Source organism: Microdochium trichocladiopsis, assembly GCF_020744255.1.
Source record: "Microdochium trichocladiopsis strain MPI-CAGE-CH-0230 chromosome Unknown B0I36scaffold_10, whole genome shotgun sequence".
NCBI classification, from domain to species: Eukaryota; Fungi; Ascomycota; class Sordariomycetes; order Xylariales; family Microdochiaceae; genus Microdochium; species Microdochium trichocladiopsis.
Genome location: NW_025763553.1, coordinates 1,912,914 through 1,931,461, shown reverse-complemented (window position 1 = coordinate 1,931,461; position 18,548 = coordinate 1,912,914). Strand labels below are relative to the sequence as shown.

At 56.6% G+C, this 18,548-nt stretch overlaps 4 protein-coding genes across 4 annotated transcripts; 3 read left to right on the top strand and 1 right to left on the bottom strand.

Annotated features, from left to right (window-relative positions):
• Positions 1-723: 723 nt before the first annotated feature.
• B0I36DRAFT_367728 (Alpha/Beta hydrolase protein) lies at positions 724-1,657 on the top strand (the record flags this gene model as incomplete). Its single annotated transcript, XM_046159517.1, has 4 exons — positions 724-1,015; positions 1,076-1,291; positions 1,352-1,462; positions 1,527-1,657. 4 exons carry the CDS (start codon positions 724-726, stop codon positions 1,655-1,657), a joined length of 750 nt encoding a protein of 249 aa, XP_046007508.1.
• A 1,095-nt stretch (positions 1,658-2,752) lies between these two features.
• On the top strand, positions 2,753-5,076 carry B0I36DRAFT_334233 (fungal-specific transcription factor domain-containing protein). Its single transcript, XM_046155320.1, has one exon. The coding sequence runs from the start codon at positions 2,795-2,797 to the stop codon at positions 4,955-4,957; it is 2,163 nt and encodes a 720-aa protein (XP_046007507.1). The 5' UTR covers positions 2,753-2,794; the 3' UTR covers positions 4,958-5,076.
• A 245-nt stretch (positions 5,077-5,321) lies between these two features.
• Positions 5,322-7,235, bottom strand: B0I36DRAFT_296905 (thiol-specific monooxygenase; the record flags this gene model as incomplete). Its single annotated transcript, XM_046151905.1, has 3 exons — positions 5,322-6,436; positions 6,506-7,088; positions 7,150-7,235. 3 exons carry the CDS (start codon positions 7,233-7,235, stop codon positions 5,474-5,476), a joined length of 1,632 nt encoding a protein of 543 aa, XP_046007506.1. The 3' UTR covers positions 5,322-5,473.
• A 962-nt stretch (positions 7,236-8,197) lies between these two features.
• On the top strand, positions 8,198-12,718 carry B0I36DRAFT_393587 (Hydantoinase B/oxoprolinase-domain-containing protein). The gene is made up of 6 exons (XM_046161470.1): positions 8,198-8,416; positions 8,478-8,561; positions 8,624-9,288; positions 9,342-9,553; positions 9,611-9,915; positions 9,965-12,718. The coding sequence occupies exons 1-6, from the start codon at positions 8,206-8,208 to the stop codon at positions 12,397-12,399; spliced, it is 3,912 nt and encodes a 1,303-aa protein (XP_046007505.1). The 5' UTR covers positions 8,198-8,205; the 3' UTR covers positions 12,400-12,718.
• Positions 12,719-18,548: the final 5,830 nt, after the last annotated feature.

The window sequence follows — 18,548 nt, the reverse complement described above, 5'->3', positions numbered from 1 at the left end:
CTCTCTATCGGCGGACTTGGCAGCCACCTGCGGCGACCTCTATCCGGTTCCCCTACCCCTTCTTGGCGGACTAGCGACCTATTGTCCATCTCCTTTCTGCCCGTTGCTTCCTCAGCCTGGCGTTCCAGCCCCCAAGGTCTGGATTGAGGTCGCCACAGCAAATAAACTCGTGCTTAGCAGGCGACTGACTCGACGCAAAAGATAGCTGATCGCAGATGGCTGGGGGGTCGGGGGATGGCCGACGCCTGCGCGGGAAGGGGTGGGCCGTCGGAGCAGGATGCGACTCGGGTGAAAAACGTCTCCACTCCGGTAGCCTCCGAGCTGTCGGGAACGGTTCCACAGCGGGCACCAGCAAGCCACCTGTACCACGGTGTAGGCATGGGGCCTTGAACGCTGGCAGGGGAGTGCTACTGATGAACGCCGAAGCGTGGGCGTCGCCGACCTCGGTTGGCCTTCCGAGCCAGAAGTGTGCACACTTGACAACGCTCTCATGTCGATTAGTAGTCACGATTCTTGAGATCTTGTATCGTGTTCTTGCAGACGTGGCCACGACGGACGTAATTTGCATTGCCATCATGGTCGACTATGTCGAAATAAACGGCGCTCGGCTGGCCTATCGCCTCTCAGGGCCTGCCACTGCACCACTGATCATCACACTGCACGGCGGGAGGGGTTTTGGTTGGCCACCTCCATTCATCAGGCCCAAGCATTTGCGCTGACAAGATGGCTTCAGGTAACCACAAATCGGACTACCAGGCATATCGACCGCTGGATGACACGTTCAGGGTTTTGTCGTTCGATTCCAGAGGCCACGGCGAGAGCTCTGCCACGAAGCCGTACACATTTGAGCAGATTGTTGATGATATCGATGGTATGCGGAAGCACTTTGTGGGCAACGACAGGATTATTCTGATCGGAGGCAGTTTCGGCGGCTTCCTCGCGCAGCACTATGCCATCAAGTACCCGTCGAATCTGACACATCTGGTCCTTCGAGGGACTGCTCCTTCCTACCATCGTACGTGAAGCCCCGGGTGGCTGCAAATTGATGTATGCTGATGGCTGGTGACTCGTCCAGAGGAAGAGGATGCCATCAAAACTCTCGAGCAGAGGATAGCCAAGGCACCTAGCTTTTCCGTGGAAATGCTCAAGAATAAGGTATTTGGGGCGTATGAGAGCGACCTGGAGTTCCAGCTCGTCCACCTGGCCATGCTGCCTCTGTACAGCGAAGCCTTTGACGCGAATGCCGCCTTGCAGCATTGTCTTCACAATGTCTACAATGCCGAGTCTCACAGTAAGTGCTCTCGTCGTCTATTCTGTCCCGAAATGCCCAACATGGCTGACGCTGGCGAAGACGACCTGTACGCGGAGAGCGAGAAGTACTTTGACTACCGTGACAGACTGCCCAGCGTGACGGCCAAGACTTTGGTGTTTACGGGCGACAAGGACTGGATCTGCCCACCAGGTATGTGGCGTCCAAACAGAATGGGCGAGCTGAGCTTTGTTCGCGTGCTGACATTGTGCCGCAGAGCACTCGGTCGAAATTGCCAGGCGCATCCCGGGAGCGTCTTTGTTCATTGTCGAGAATGCAAACCACAGTGTGCATCTGGAGAAGCCGGTCGAGGTGCTTGGTCGTATTCGGGCGCACTTGGCGAGCTGAGGCGGGCGCGCGGGCAGGGACGACTCGTCATATCATGTCATGCCATGCCACCAGGGAACTGGAGCTGGCCCCCCGGATGGCGGAAGCATGGCTTGGAAGCACGCAATCGCGCTGCTGGTGATGGTGCACCCATTGGAGACATTGTCAACGAGAAAGAAATGGATTTCAATGATGCCAAATGCCGAATGTCACCTTGGCTAGGCCAGGTATGGCGTTGTTGATTGTGGCCATTTGCGGCCGGCCGGCAATCGCCCCGCACACGCACATGGACAGTGGGGCCGGCGGCAGACAAGGGCCCGCCGCGGCCAGAAGAGAGCCCTGCAGGCTGCTGCAACCCCGTTGGCCTGCACCTGCCCGCCCTGCCCGGGCAAGACGAGGGACTGTCGTCCCATCTGCAGACGCTTTCATCACTGCGCAAAGACTGGGAACCTCGACGATCTCACCCGCCCTGCATCTTGCACTATTTGCCTTGGGCGACACAGAGCCACACGCTGCACACGGATCCTTACGCCGCGGCGTCGCAGGTGGCAGTCATGTGTCGGAAGGCAGCCCGACCACCACCCCTCGCACACCATCGCCAGACTCCACCGAGTCAGGGTCCCCTCCACCGCCAACCCTCATGCACCCGCCTACTCCACCATGGAACTGTTCCAGAGCCTGTCGGGAGGCGCTATCGGCTGCTCACCTCGCTCACCTCCATGCTTCCACATGGAGCTAATACGCTAGCGTCACGCCGGCCTGCTGGAAGGCACTGACGCGTGCTACCTGGCCCTCCAACCGCATTACACTTTGCCTGGCCATCCACTGTCTATGTCCACGCTATCCCAGCCCATGTGCCAAGCCAGCGACTTCGCTCGAGCCCAAGCCATCGCTTGCTCACCCATCCGGCCGGTGCAGGATGCCTATCTTCAACCTCCAAATAGAGCCTTCAGCATTGCATGCACAGGGCACGCTGTAGTTCTTGCCAACACCTCCGCTTCCAACTGACAGGATCACAAGGCCGTTCTGAGCTTCTCCATCTCTGGTCCTGGTGCTTGAACGCACAGACGCGTCAACGCGATGGAGTCCGACATGAGATCCTCCTTCCACCGGTTCCGTGTCGGCCGGCCCGCCGAGCCCGATCCCGACTCAGCATACATGGAGAGCGACCGGTCGGATCCCGCCGCTCGACCACGGTCCCGGTCTCCTGGCACCGGGACCGCCGCGACCAACATGCCGTCCCGACCAAACAGGAGCATGCCCGCATGTGACCGGTGCCGCAAGTTCAAAAAGAAATGCAGCAGGACCTTGCCCGTATGCTCGCTCTGTGCCAGTGCGGGCCAGAAGTGCTCCTTCTCGACGCCGCCCACGACCTCTGCACAGACCCATCAACTCAGAGCCCGCGTGATATGGCTTGAGAAGTTCATCGCCGACAAGGTACCCGGCGGGCTCCCAGACAGCCAGTCCTTGGCGGACGCTCCAGAACACGATGGTTCGCTCACGGATACATCGCCCGGCACTCAGCCGAACAACCACGATGCGACGTCTCAGAGCTCAGGGGCAGATCCAGATCGCCGCATCCAGACAACTGTTGATATGAGCATGGGCTCGGTCATGGATGGGCCTCCCAACGGCCGTCTATCCATTGCCACAGATCAATCACCCGTAGCAGATGGCCCCTTGACTTCAACGTCACATAGCGGTGGTCTCCCTTCAGACGCAGTGGCTCGCAAGTTCGTCGATGCCTACCTCCGCAACGTAAACAGGGCGTATCCCTTCGTTGATCACAGGAAACTCCAGGAGAGCTTGGAAAGTCTTGATGATCTGTCGCGATACCAGCGGAAGGCTGAGTCAACGCTCTTATATCTGGTCATGGCCATCGGCTGCACAACATTGCAGCGTGCTGGACAGATTCCACCCGACAGCGCCTCAAGGTTCCATATCTCATACTCGGATATCATTCAGGAGTGTGTCTGCATTCAGAGTGTGGAATCAATACAGATCCTTCTGTTGCTCGCACTATATTCCCTCTTCGACCCTTTCGCACCATCCGCATTTACAATCGTGGGCATCCTGTCCAGGCAAGCAATGGTCCTCGGGTTGACCCGGCGAGCGTCTGACGACAAGAATTTGACTGCATCTGAGGTTGAGCTCCGACATCGGCTGACATGGAGTATCTACATCCTGGATCGGATGTTGTGCACCTCGTTAGGCCTTCCGCCTGCCCTGCTAGACGAGAATATGAGCACACCGCTGCCAGGCCTGACCATTGAAGAGTTTGCATCGCCAGACAGAGGTCAGCTCACCATGATTTTACAGACAAGCCGCCACGTCGTCCAGCTCAGACAACTCGAAGGCCGAATCCTGGAGGAAATCCATTGCAAAAGACCGTCCGTGACCGTTTTGCTTAGTCACTCTGACCGCCGCGTCATTCTGCAGCAGATCCGCACCGATATTGAGAATTGGTACAGTAACGGGTGTCTGGTCTCACCCACTGAGTCTGACAACGTGCCTATCCACAACTCGATGACTTGGCTCACTGCACGATATTACTATCTGCTGGTTCTCCTATATTACCCTTGTCATTTCAATCCAGTCGGACTTATCGTCCCACGGACGGAGCTGATCCGGTACTGTCAAAAGCACTTGCAATCAACGGCAGCGCTCTTCCACCACAGACAACTGCCCCTGAACACGGTTACTCTGTATCGACTTTTCCCGGTCATCATGCTTCTGATGCATCTCTTCCTCAGCTCGCCGGCCGACTGTATGCCCTTCCCTGAGGACGAGACGGTCACGGTTGTGGCCATTTTGGAAGCGTTTCCGGAAGTTTGGACCTTGGCACGCCAAGCCGCGCAGATCACACAGCGTTTTCTTGACTCTGTCCGTGCGATTTCAAGCTACAGCTCCTCAATCTCGCAGTACCCCTCTCATGGCAACTCGTCTTTCATGAACACAATTGGCGCCCCATCAAGGGAAACATGTCTGAATGTGGTACGTCCTCACGCCGCGGCTTTCTTGGCGCTCGCGCAGGATGTCCTCGGTCGGGCAAGCTGCTGGCTCTTGAACATGGTGGATGACAAGGACCTGGCCGATCCAGCCGCGGCCAACATTGCGGCAGCTGCCGCTGCAGTGGCTGGGAACGGGACGACTGGTGGATCAGTGAGCACCGGTGTTGGCACATCGAGTAGTGCTGGTGCTTTCACATATCAGGATCAGCAGGACATGAATCAAGCACAAGGCGCACCTGATCCTGGGCTTGCTGGGCTGGCGCTAACTGATGGGTCGTTCGAATGGGGCTTAGAGATGGATTTCCTTTAGCACAGGTCACACAAGGCAGAGGTCGTTTTCTGGCGCCCGGGCATGGAGTTTCTGCACTGTTTATTTGCGTCGCGTTAGAGAGAGTCTGGACTCTGTGAAAAGTTATGTTTTTCCTGCTACCCTTTCTTTTCGTTCCGTTGCATGCTCAAGCCCGTGAAGTACAGAAGAATGCCCACAGACGTGTTTTGTAGTCAATGGCTACAAATTTGTCACCGCCAGTTCATGGTTCCGCAGTGTACCCATCAGGCCCCGGAAGTTTGGAAGTTGAGAACGACAAGGGACATGTCACAAATGGGAGAAAAGTGATCGGTTGACCGGACACACACCAAGTTTGAACATCGCGACATATCGACATCGATAAACTGTCAGTCAAAGGCTCAAGCAATGCTGAGCCTGTCCACTTCCAAAGCCCCCCTTACACCATTTATATACAGAGACGACGTGTGCAAGAACCGCGAGAAAAACGCGCTCTGTGCCAACTCTCGGCCAATAATAACAAGAACAAACCACAGAAAATCATATCAGCTGCGCCTCGGCCTTTTCCTCCAGGTCCTTCTCCATCTTCCACTTGGTGTAGTCGAAGCCCAGCTCCTCCAGGCTCCTGACGGCATGCCGCCTGTCCCCGAGCGCGCGGCTGGCGAGCTTGATGAGCGGGAAGCGCTCCCTGGTCCAGGCCTTGTCGGCGCCCCAGTACGGCGGGATCTTGCCCTGGCCGTTGTTCTCCGGCCCCAGGAGCTCCGGCTCGGGCCGTGCGGAGAGCGACTCGGCGTGCAGGGCGTTGATGTACTCGACGTCCTGCGGGAAGGCCATGTTGTGCAGTGCGGCGCGGCTGCTCGTTGTCTTGGTGTTGGCGTTGGCAGGGCCGATCTTGCGGGCGATCAGGTCGGCTTCCCAGGCCGTCATGGCTTGGAAGCTGGGCGTTGGCAGGCGCCCGGACCAGATCCGGGCCACCCAGCCTGCTTGGGCCTCGGAGACTGGGAAGGGCACGATGCGCTGCGGGATGCCGAGGAAGGCGAGGGTGGGGTCGTGGGTGTACAGGATGTGCTGGTACAGGTGGGCGGCGTGAGAGCCGTCTGTGATGATTGGCGGAAGGGATGATGATGATGATGATGATGGTGATGGCGATGACGCCTCATCGTCGCTGCCGGCTGTGCTGGTAGAGGAGGATGGGGCGGTGGTGGTGGCGGAAGCTGAGGCGTCGTTGCCGAGCTTGAGGAAAGGAAAGGAGTAGAAGTATCCTGTGCAAAAGATGACTGTGTCCACTTCGTCGTCTGTGGTGCCGTCTGCGTACACGACGCTCCTGGTCGACGGGACGAACTCCTTGATCTCGGGCACCATCTTGGCCCACGCACGGTCCTCGGCAGGAGCCACGGCGTTGGGCTTGACCTTTTCTGACACAATGATGGGCAGCTGGCAGACTGTGGCAATCTGTGCGCTCAGGTCGATGCCCGAGGCCGAGTTGCCGACAATGATGACTTTCTGTGGCGAGACATACTGGTCAGCTCAGGCGACTTGGAGGAGCAATGGCTCGAGAAGGCTTCCACTCACCTTGCCAGCATACTGGTCTGGACGCCTGTAGAATTTGGAATGTGAAATGGATCCCGGATTGGCTTTGTCAAACTCGGCCAAGCCCTTGATGTTGGGGATGAAGGGGTCGTTGTAATGGCCGCTGGCCACCAGCACGGCGTCAAACCGTGTTGTCCTCTCCTGCTTCGTCTTGAGGTCGAGGACTCGCACATCCCAGCCGGACTCGGCACTTCTGGTGATGCTCAAGACTTGTGTCTGAAGTGATAAAATAGGCTTGAGCTCTTCAGCATAATCGTGGAGATACTGCCGGACGAGCTGGTGCGGTGGGAATAGGGAGCAGTCCTTGGGGAATTTGGCATCCGAGTAGTTCATCAGAGTGTGTGGGATGTTTGTCTCGAGCTGATCATAGACAGGCGAGACGAACTGAGCGGCCTCGTCACCTCCCGTTGATATCGCCGTGTCGGGCGAGGTGGTTGGCTTGGTCCTGGGAATGGTGAACTCGTCGTCGATGACGTTGAGTGCAGTGTAATTCCAGACACCACCAGGGTCTGCCCTCTGCTCAAAGATTTCTATCTTGGTGAACTTCTTCTCGGCAGCAAGATATCTGTGTAGATGTCAGTGGTGGCCCCAATACCTGTGAGTCGCTACAAGGGTCATGATCTTACTTCGCACCAGCCAAGCCACATGGGCCAGCGCCGATGATGGCTACCCGCTCGATGGTGAGGTCTTCATGGAGGGCTATGGGGGACATTGTGAGCACCTGTTCGCCAGCTCCCGGGCCAAGACTCTGCGTGTAGTTATGAATCGCTCTGCCACTTGCTGGCTTTGTGATATCAATGATAAGTCGATAGCGTGCTTGGCAACAGTGCCTAAAGTCAATGCGAAATGTGCTCGAAGGGTCGCTTATACGTTTGCGCCGGGCAGAGACTTTGCATCGCACAGTCGGGTCCAAAAGGGTAACTCAACGCTCTTGATTCCGACAAACACAACGACAATCTGATTGACCTGATGGCACGGACGACGTATCTCCCCGACGGTCGATCAGCGTCGCAACCAGAGCTGTGCGGATGACCTGATGCAGTCGAGCGTGGACCGATTGTCAAGCGACGTTGTCGGGCTCGCTGCCGGTGCCGATGCCGCTTCGCCACAGCCCAGCGGTGCGAGCGCTGAAGCCGCTGAAGGGAACCCACTGTAGACGCCCTGCGACGTTCCGCTCAGGCCCTCTGCCCACTATCGCCAAGCGCGTCTACAGGTGCTCAAGTGCCCGAGGCGAGCGCCCCGGGAAGGTCCCACTTGGCACATGAGGCAATTGTGCTTGCAGCTGTCGCAACGGCCCGACGGCAGCAGCTCACTGGCCAAGTCCCATCGCTGTCGCATCGCGTCCCGACAGCCATCGGGACACTGCCCGACACGGCTTTCGCATCCGCGGTCGAACCCACTGGGCCGTCCCCCCCGGAGCGGCGATACCCTGGCCTCCTTCAGCCTGGGCAGCGGCTGCCGACGGGACATCCCAGGGTAGGCGGCGTGCTCCCTGTCCTCACTGGGGCCTCTCACTGACGAGACCCTGCCCGACTTCTTCAGATATCGATAGCCATCCGGCTTCGTTACTTCACTGGAAAGGCACACTCGAGGGGCAACGGTGCCACCCGGCTATATCAAATACCCGGGAAACAGCCACCAAGACGATTGCACGGCCAGTCATCTCAGGACCAAGACTCAGAATGGCTGATATCCGTGTCTCCATTGACCGTGGCGGCACCTTCTGCGATGTCGTCGCCCATGTCGACGGACGCGAACCAATCATCTTCAAGCTGCTCTCAGAAGACCCGGCAAACTACAGAGATGCGCCAACTGAGGCAATCCGGAGGGTACTCGAGCTCGTCGAAGGCAGGCCCATTCCGGTTGGTCAGAAGTTAGATGGGACAAGGATAGGTGAGTTTGGGCGCCAAGATAATTCAGAGTTTACAGGTAGCTAACAGGCTTGCTGGATCAGCGGGCTGCAGAGTCGGCACGACAGTCGCAACCAATGCTCTTCTCGAGCACAAAGGCGACAAGTTCGCCTTCATGACAACCAAAGGTAATCACCAGCAAGGATGGCAACCTCTCGTGGCCTCGAAGAAACACTAATCGATGTTACAGGATTCGCTGACATCTGTGTCATTGGTGACCAGTCTCGCCCAAAGCTGTTTGATCTCAACGTCCGGAAACCTAAGGCACTTCACGACACTGTGGTCGAAGTGGACGAGAGAGTGACAATCGAGGACTATGATCTCAATCCAGCGCCTCTGGATTTCACTGGTCCTATAACGGATCCTGCTCTGGTCAGGACGCAAAGTGGCGAAGTGATCCGTGTCATTACGCCCCTCACCGAGAACACAGTATGCCAGCAGCTGCAACAACTACGAAATAAGGGCTATGAGTCCCTAGGCGTTGCATTCATGCATGCGCATGTCTTCCCTGATCATGAAGCCAGAGTTGCGCAACTAGCAAAGGAACTTGGTTTCAAGTACGTGACAACGTCGTCAGAGACCAGTCCTGTCATCAAGCTCCTCAACCGCAGCAACTCGACCTGCTCAGAGGCCTATCTGTATCCCATCATCCGGAGATACGTCGAGAACTTCGAGGCCGGATTCGAAATTCAGCCGCAGCGAGTTGAGTTCATGTGTAGCGATGGAGGCTTGAAGCAGGCGCAAAAGTTCAAGGGCAACGAGGCGCTCCTGAGTGGCCCGGCTGGTGGTGTCGTCGGCATTGCCCGATCCTGTTATGACAAAGACGATGGCACTCCGATCATTGGCTTTGACATGGTACGTGCTCCTACACGAGGTCGTCATATCGCTCTCGCTCACACAATTATCAGGGTGGCACAAGTACAGATGTATCAAGATTTGATGGAAAGTACGATCACTTGACGGAGACCACTATTGCTGGAAGGACGATATCTGTGCCTATGCTCAACATCGCCACCGTTGCAGCGGGCGGCGGCTCGATCCTGTTTGCAAGAAGCGGGCTACTTGTTGTCGGGCCGGAAAGTGCTGGCGCGCACCCAGGTCCAGCATGCTACAGAAAAGGGTTGGTAATACGTGCTCTGTTACGCAGCCTTTGGCTTTGACTAACTTCAGACTGCAGCGGCCCACTCACGGTCACGGATGCGAATCTGTTCCTCGGCCGTCTCGTAGTTTCCTCGTTCCCTTCCATCTTCGGCAAGAACGCAGACGAACCGCTCGACGCAGACGTTGTCGCTGAGAAGTTCCAGGTCATCACCAAAGAGTTCAACGAGCAGACTTCGCAAAAGTTGACTGCAGAAGAGGTCGCCTCCGGCTTCTTAAATGTAGCAAATGAAGCGATGAGTAGACCGATCCGAAATGCTACGGAGGCCCGAGGTTTCACTCCTGAGAAGCACAACCTCGTCAGTTTCGGAGGAGCCGGTGGCCGTAAGTCATCACTGCACACTATTTCGAGCTGTCTACTGATCTTTCGCAGAGCACGCGTGCGCCATTGCCGAGAAGCTGGGCATCAAGCGCATACTGATACACAAATGGTCCTCGCTCCTTTCGGCCTACGGCATATCACAGGCCGAGCTCCAATACGAGACCTACGAGCCATATGCCGGCAATTTCTCAATGGACGTTCTCGATGCCGTTCGCACACGGTTGCAGATACTCCGTAAAAAGGCGTCCCTCGAGCTGACAGCCCAGGGTGCCACGGAGACTTCGTTGTCCTTTGACGAATCGCTCGTTCTGCGCTATTTCGGCACCGACACAACGATAACAGTATCGAAACCCGCTGACGAAGATTATGGCAAGGCCTTCAAGTCACTGCACTTGCGAGAATTCGCATTCAACTTAGAGCGAAAAATTGTTATTGACTCAATCAAGGTGAGAGGCACCGGTAGTGCTGTTGCCGTCGAAGAAGACGCGAGCGCCCTCAAAGAGCTATCTGCAGTGCAACACAGCGTGAAGGAGGCCAAACCACAATCTGAACAGCGTCTGTACACCGATGGAAAGTGGCAAAATGTTGGTGTGTACCGCCTTGAGGATATTCCTAAGCAGACAGTGGTGCCGGGTCCAGCACTGATCATCGACAAAACTCAAACGATCGTGGTCGAATCACAATTCAAGGGCTACATCTTGTCCAGCCACGTTGTCCTAGAACGGGACGAGGCCAAAGAAATTGAGAAGCCAGTCGCAGAGGCTGCGCAGCTGGACGAAACGATCAATCCAATCCAGCTTTCGGTCTTTGCACACCGCTTCATGTCCATTGCAGAGCAGATGGGCAATACGCTACAGAGAACATCGATATCGACAAGTATCAAGGAGCGTTTGGATTTCTCTTGTGCCATCTTCTCGCCGGACGGCAAGCTCGTGGCCAATGCGCCTCATATTCCCATCCACCTCGGCTCAATGCAGTTCGCGATACAGTATCAGCACAGGCTATGGGCTGGCAAGCTCAAGCCTGGAGACGTTCTTCTTACCAACCATCCACAGACCGGCGGCACACACCTTCCAGATCTTACTGTCGTGAGCCCAGTCTTTGTGGACGACAAGATTGCGTTCTACGTTGCCTCCCGAGGTCACCACACCGACATTGGCGGCAAGGGCATCACGTCGATGATGCCGGAGAGCAAAGAGCTGTGGGAGGAAGGCATCAACATCAAGTCAATGAAGATTGTTTCTGGCGGCGAATTCCTGGAGGAGGATATCCGCGCCGCGTTCGACCGGGCGGGCAGCTTCCCAGGTTGCAGTGCGACCCGCCGGATCAACGATAATCTAAGCGACCTGAAGGCCCAGATTGCTTCGAATCAGCGCGGTATCACACTCCTAGACAAGATGTGTCGCGAGTTTGGGCTCGGCGTCGTACACACATACATGTTTGGCATCCAAGCCAACGCAGAGGTCGCCGTGCGCGACTTTTTCAAGCGAATCGCGCGGGACCATCCAAAGCCATTGACGGCGACCGATTACTTTGACGATGGCACCGCTCTCAAGCTCAAGATCACGATCGACCCAAATACCGGCGGCGCGATCTACGACTTTGCTGGCACCGGCCCACAGTCCTGGGGCAACTACAACTGCCCAATCTCTATCACGCACTCGGCCATCATCTACACAATCCGATGCCTCGTCAACGTCGACATACCTCTCAACGAAGGCTGTCTAGCCCCCGTAGACATCCGCGTCCCCCGCAATACCATCCTCAATCCTAGTCCAGCAGTCGCGGTGTGCGGTTCCACGCTCGCCAGCCAGCGCGTCGTCGACACCATCCTCCGCGCTTTTGGGCGATGCGCAGCCAGCCAGGGCTGTGCCAACAGCTTTGGCTGGGGCATGGGCGGCCGGGACCCGGCTACGGGCAAGATTGTGCCTGGCTGGTCATACGGCGAGGCTCTCGGTGGTGGTGTGGGCGCCGGGCCGGGCTGGCATGGCGAGAGCGCGGTCAACGTGCACTCCACCAACACGCGCAACACGGACGCAGAGGTGATTGAGAAGCGCACGGCGGTCATCGTGCGGCGATACGCGGTGCGCAAGGGGTCTGGTGGTAGAGGCCAGTTCAATGGCGGAAACGGCACGATCAGGGAAATCGAGGCCCGGATCCCCCTCAAGTGTAGTATCCTGAGCGATCGCCGGGTCTATGCGCCGTATGGTATGAATGGCGGGCGACCAGGAAAGAAGGGAGAGAACTATGTGTTCAAGTTTAGTGTTGGTGATGAGGACGAGGGGGAGGACGAGGACGAGGAGCAAGATCCCGAGATCAATGGGCACGGTGCCGGTGACAAGGAGTCGTCCATGAAGAAGATCGCTCTCGGAGGCAAAGCTGTGGTGAACCTCGAGCCTGGCGAGATCATGCAGATCAACACGCCCGGCGGTGGTGGCTGGGGCAAGCCAGACTGCGATGACTCGGAGTACGAGGACGGCCCGTGATATAATTTGGGACTTGCTAGCAAGCTGAACGAAGTCGTTCCAGACAAGACGGGTTGACACGGATGTGATTAGTAGGCTGGGTGCTCTCAGTCTTTGAAATATTAAAATACGCTTCTGCTGGATTTGGACCCCATTCTTGGACACAATATCATCGATTTTTCACCTTGAAATCCAACGACACTGGAGGGCATTGTTGATATCTTTCTCACATGTCTGTATTTCGATCAGACCTCTCCATTTACGTCCACACAGCTGAACTTATGCGCGCTAACAAGATCTCGTGGATGCTTTGTCAATCACAGGTACCGTATTTGACATCATGACAATTTCCACTGGCGCAGTCTTCGTCAGTGGCGGCGGCAGCGGGTTCGCTATTCGACAATCGTGAAGGACAGTGTGTGTGCTGGAATCACCAATTTGACAGTGACTTTGGAGGGGCCACGGGCAGGCGGTCTAAAAATCACGACATCATTAGATTCCATTGCTCCCTCCTTGTTGTCCTGAACTTCGCCACCTTAACTATTCACTCAGTATTCTGGCACCTTGGCAGAAGGAGAAGCGCGTGGTGTGTGTGTGTGTGTGTGTGTGTGTGTGTGTGTTTCCAATTTATGGCTGCCAAATAAAATTTTCTCCGTGACTACCTTATGCTTCTGGGCAAAGCCAACAAAACTATGAGGTCGCTAAACAATGACGAGCTCAGTAAGAGCCGGTTAGAAAGGAGGCAAAAACAACAAAAAACATACAACACCGGGGATTCGCTGGTCGTCACCGACCCAACTACTGATCCGGCGGTATCGAGCTTGTGTACAGGGGAGCGGACGGGACCCTCAATTTTCTCGATCCTATGGTCGTATGTGCTAGATTGTGGTCTTGTGGTGGTATATGTATATCTCGTGTGGCTGTAAGAGTAATCCCCGGCATCAGCGCGCATGTTGGAACTTTGTCGGTGCGGGGTGCGCGCTCTAAATTAGTGCAGCAGCAGTCATGAATCTTGGTGCTTCACAGTCTCACCTCAAACCGGGCTTTCTCGACCATGGCAGACGGGGTCGTCGAGACGCTTGGACGGAGGTGGCGATGGAGACACCAGGGCGGAACTCCGTGTTTCGCCCCCACACGCACCCCAAGCCGGGCGCGCTGCAACCCCAGCGGAGCCCTCGCGGAGCACTTTCGTCCCTACACCAAAACGTCTTGCGTTTCACGCGCAGCACACAAGGTCTGCAAAAAAAGTACGCCGATTTATTTACGAATTAGGAGGGTGGTTAGTCAGTCACACCGATATAGCCATGCATGGTCGATCACATGATCACCCGTTCATGCAGGTCGCTATACAAGGGGGTGAGGGGGGGTTTTGTTTGCCACCCCCTTGTCCACGGCCTTGAACGGTTGCCTCGAATACTACCTCATGTACGCCGACGGGCGCGCGTATGCTACTCGGGGCTGGGGGTTGTTTGCCATTGTTTGGTTTGTCCCCCTTCGAGGTCATGCGCGTTTTCACCGAGTCGATGCAACTTTGACAAGGAACACCTTTGCGTGGTTTTCGCGCGTGCAGGCAGACCTGTTAATGTACGATACCGCCGCCAGGGCATGTTTCGACGGGCCTGAGTAATGGAGTAGCATCGCCAACGGGCGTGGGGCCAGGGAGCAGGGGAGAACCAACAAGGACTTGGGGGGGGATGAATGGAAGCAAGCCGATCCTTGGATGCCTACTGGTGTGTGTGTATGTGCCTCGAGCGTCTGCGAATCACACTGGCTGTAGCATGCATGGCTGCCGAGAAGCTTGATACGTGGTTACACATCATGCGCTTGGGTTAGGGTAGCATTTCGATACGAGTGCTTTGACGTTGAAATGCACAGATGCCACTTGGAGTGGCGGTTAGCAAGCAAAACTTTTGCATGGCTGCCATGGAACGCCGGCCCCCTCCCCCTTAACGACGTGAATGCGTTGTATTGTTTTGAGAGCATTGCAGAGATTTTCTCACACCACGGACAAATATCCCGACAATCAGATTTTTTCCCCCTTCCGCGCAAATACTTTTCCGTAGGGGTGGTTGCAATAGGACGTTTCTATCTCGCACAGGCCAGGAACCGCCAAGTGCCGCGAGCCCTTTCTTAGGAGACCACTGCAGTCGCAAGAGGCACGGGGCCATGTGCCTTTTGGGTGGACGGCAACTGCCGACGTCGTACGAGCGGTGAAAATAGGCGGCGTGCCACCCCCCAAAAGGGAACACATTGAAAATCCACAGCGCAAGAAACAATGTGTGGGGTGGCACCGGGGGTTTTACAGTGGGGGATGTTCCGTGATTGTTCCAATACAGAAGAGGACGTGCTTCCATTTGGATATTGCGCTATTGGCGTTTCAGTGCAGTTCCCCATTGGTGGAACCCACATCTGGCATTGGCGGGAGTCGCGTGGATGTGTGTGTGTGTGGTCATGAACATCCTTGCCCAGATGCTCTCCCGATATGCCATCATGACATATCGGTACGACAGCGTGACGAAACGAGGCAAGGCTCACATTTACCCATTTGGGGAGATCTTCGAGGGGATCCGGCATGACTTAGAACCCCTGGGCGCGCTTAGGCCAGGAGGCGGATGAACGCGAGCCAGGCGGCGGTGCCAGGAGATAGACAAAGAGTCTGGGCTGGGGGGCGTGTATTCTGATGCATGGCCTGTGGCTCTGGCCGATGCAACGCAGCCGACGCAACATAGCCGATGGAAGCTCGGCGACAGGAACTGGCCAGAGCGCCCGCCGTTGAGGCACTCGTGAGGTGTACCATAGTACCTGCTGATGGACATGTTTGTCCTTCGTCATCGTGGAAGGCCGCCAGGCGTGGTGATTGGCCCGTATTGCCGAGGAGCCGTGCGTGCTCTCGCTCACGCGCTCAACGGTGATGCAATTAGCGATCTGCACGTCCAGGTGCACAACGATGCAAGGGGGCGTCTATTAAGCGGTATGATGTACTGCATGTTGACTGCTGTCCGAACAAGGACAGGAGTCCGAGTTCGACGCCCACGTTGCGGGGCTTTGACGACGCGTGCCCCTGTCGGGTCGCCGAGAGGGTGCGACAAGCTCGGCCAGTAAGGGGCGTATGGACCATCAATGTGATGATGGTATGGCATGGCAGTAGCTGCAAGATTGAAGAACTGGGCGCGTCCCAGTCCAGGCTACTACAGTCCATGGGTGCGGACGCGCGGGCGTGAACCAACACGTTCCAGAAAGACCCGCTGCTCTGCTCAGGCAGGTCAGCAGCCATTGCGGAATTTAGGGGCCATTGTACATTAGCGTACCGTCTCGTCGGGACGGCCCGCAGCCCGCTATTGGCTCTGTGGCCCGTTGTTGGTTGGTCGCACAGCCATGCCTCAACGGCCTGTTTCTCAAACAACCGACACGTCACAAAACCAGGAGATCTGGCAGTTCGATCTGGGCTCTGGAAATACACCCTGGTCTCGTGGCAGCATCCAAGCCCGGCACTACATAATAATCAATGTTGCACCCTGGACATTGACACTAATACCACTCCTGGCGGCCAGCCATTCTGGTACCACGACGCTTCTGGGAAGGGGAAGAGCAGAGCAAGAGACGGGATCGGGATCCCACGCCCGAAGACACGAGCCCTGGTTGGTGTGCAAAAACTCGCATTGGGCGGCGCCGTCCAAAGGCTCCAGGTCCGAGACCGTGCCCAACAGCCCTATCATAAGCAGCTTATCTCGATGTCAGCCCTCAAACACCAGGGGGGGGCGGGGCCGTCACTTGAGAACCTTGCGGGCTGCCTAATCAGAGGAGCCCAACGGCCCTGGATGATCGCCCAGTGGGCGAGCAGTACTGCTGCAACCCCAAAGCAAGGAATGGCCCCTTTGCAAAGACTCATCACCGAAGATGCAGCTTGCAAGTGACAAACAGGAACTCGGGTGCCTTGCACGTTGAAACCCCTTGTGAGAGACCGTCGAGCGGCGAGCGGGAACGTCTCGATGAGACAACCCCCGCATCGTCGATCTCATAAATGGCCCGCGTGACAATGCCTCAGACAACAAACAGAGCCCTTCTCTGGCGGCGCACGCACCCTCGCGCCATTTATGCAATCCAATCGAGTATGGGATCATCAAAGTGCAGCGCGCAGGTCTCGTCCGTGTCTGTCTCTCACCCAGCAGGCAGGCCCTCCCCCCCCCCCCCCCCCCCCCCACGTGCCCTCGCTGAAAAGGCCGCTGGCGCACATGACCCCGATCTATGGAACACGTGCTTTGCTCTAGAGGAGGGCAGCAAACAGACGCAACATGTCGTTCTCCCTTTGGCCGGACTTCTCGAGAGTGAACAGCCCCCCCCCCCCCTTTCCCTTCCCTCATCACCACCCACCCCGGGCTGCTCTTCTCCTCCTTCTATGGAAAGGACATGCCTGTCGAGCACGCGAATAGCTCTAAACCAAACAAGGTGACCGGTGACCGGGGGATTTGGCGAGGGGGTTCATCGAGTTGTTCGAGCAGAGGCGTAGGCTGAATCAGCGGCAGTGCTCCAACTCATGCTCCCATTTGCTTTTCAGCATGGACAAGGCCCATCGGGTGGTGCCTCGCCTATTGTCCCTGTTTCTGGTCAGGCCGAGGCAGCGTCCTCGGGCGAGGGGGACTGGTTATCATCGGAAGCATATGGGTGTGCGGCGTGGACGGGCGGGCTGGGTTGTGTACAGTTTCGACGAGACTGAGCCGTTTGCCGAGGCGCCACGTGGGGGTTTTGGTCGCTTGCACCGTAGAAGCCACATACTTAGCTCAAGGTTGACTTGCTGGTTTCCGCGATAAGCAGCATCGTATTACGACCTGGTGTTTCATTAGTGAGAACGCGGTGAAGCGCGGAACCAGCCGTGCATCTATCTTAGCTTCCCTAGCGGTGCCTGCAATGTGTACTTGAAGGTATTGAATGAGACTGCCTGCTCAGTTGTGTGGACACAGGCAGGTTTAGGCGGCCTAGTGCTTGACGTCAGGGAACGTCTGTAGTGTGACCGCCACTGAAGACGGGGTGGCGGGCGCCACGCCCAGCGGCCTTTGAAGGGTGTATGTAACCGTGAATCCCTCCAGCTGTTTGCCCTACAAACTGCTCAAAAGAGTAAATTGGCGGTATGATTGTGATGAACAAGGCCTCGACCTCCAGTCGCGCATGAGTTTGACGGAACCTATTCCGTGTCCGCCCCTGGTAAGCTGTCGATTAGTACTTACTAGCGGAAGCACCCGCCTTGAGCTTATGCCTGTGTGAACCTTAAAAGGCGTCAGCTGCCGCCGGGAAGCAGGTCCAGCTGGTGTCTTGGCTCTCGCTTACCACACTGAATCCAGCTGGCCGTCTGCATGGTTCCTGGAGAAAGTGGTATCCACAAGGCAGTTTTGAGACTATTGCATTTGCATGGATAGGATAGGAAACTAAAGATGGTGGCAAAGGGGGTTCCGAGCCGCTGCCGCCATGCCATGCTCCCTCGCGATCCCTGCGCAGCGTGTTCCCGCCCGTCCCACGACGCGAGGGATATCGAAAAAGCTGAGCTGCAAGCCTGCGTGGGGAGCTGAAAGCCACCTCCCCACTTGTCCCACGTTGTTATTGCTCGACCGGCGGCTCGACCTTCCCATAGGGATTTGCATGCAAGCCGTGCTTCGGCATCTGTGCTTGCCCTGGTGAAATACACATGGTGTGGCTTACAGCAAAGTGGATGCGGCGCGCATAGGGCGGGTCGCGTGGTCACTGCGGATGACTTCAGGTGGTTCGTCCCAGGCGGTCAACCGCCCTGATAGACAGTGGAGAAACTAGTTCCAAGGTGTTTTCGTTGCGCCATATGTGCGCCAATGGCAAAACAAGCACGGTCGTCAAATCATACGCTTGCTACGACTTCAGCGGACTGATCGCATGTAGGATTCTCTCTGATTGACTCATTACGCACGGAATCCCTGCCAGCAAAGCTCGGAGCTGAACAGGTGCCCCTGCCGAGGCTTCGGCAGCCATAACTATGAGGGAGCGAGAATTGAGCAAAAAAGCAAAGTGCGTTACCCAGCAAGGGACGCAAGGATTTGGGTCAAGCCTTTTCGCGAATCATGCATGCAACTACAACATCAAGGATCGACGCTGCATGCCAGAACTTTCAGCAAGTTCGGGGTCGCAAGCCAGGCTGGCCAACTGACAGA

Excerpts from the sequence above, each read along its gene's own strand:
- B0I36DRAFT_334233 (XM_046155320.1), top strand. The coding sequence starts at position 2,795 with ATGGAGAGCGACCGGTCGGATCCCGCCGCTCGACCACGGTCCCGGTCT.
- B0I36DRAFT_393587 (XM_046161470.1), top strand. The coding sequence starts at position 8,206 with ATGGCTGATATCCGTGTCTCCATTGACCGTGGCGGCACCTTCTGCGAT. Across the intron at positions 8,417-8,477 it reads GTTAGATGGGACAAGGATAG|CGGGCTGCAGAGTCGGCACG; the intron begins GTGAGTTTGGGC and ends TTGCTGGATCAG. Across the intron at positions 9,916-9,964 it reads TTTCGGAGGAGCCGGTGGCC|AGCACGCGTGCGCCATTGCC; the intron begins GTAAGTCATCAC and ends GATCTTTCGCAG.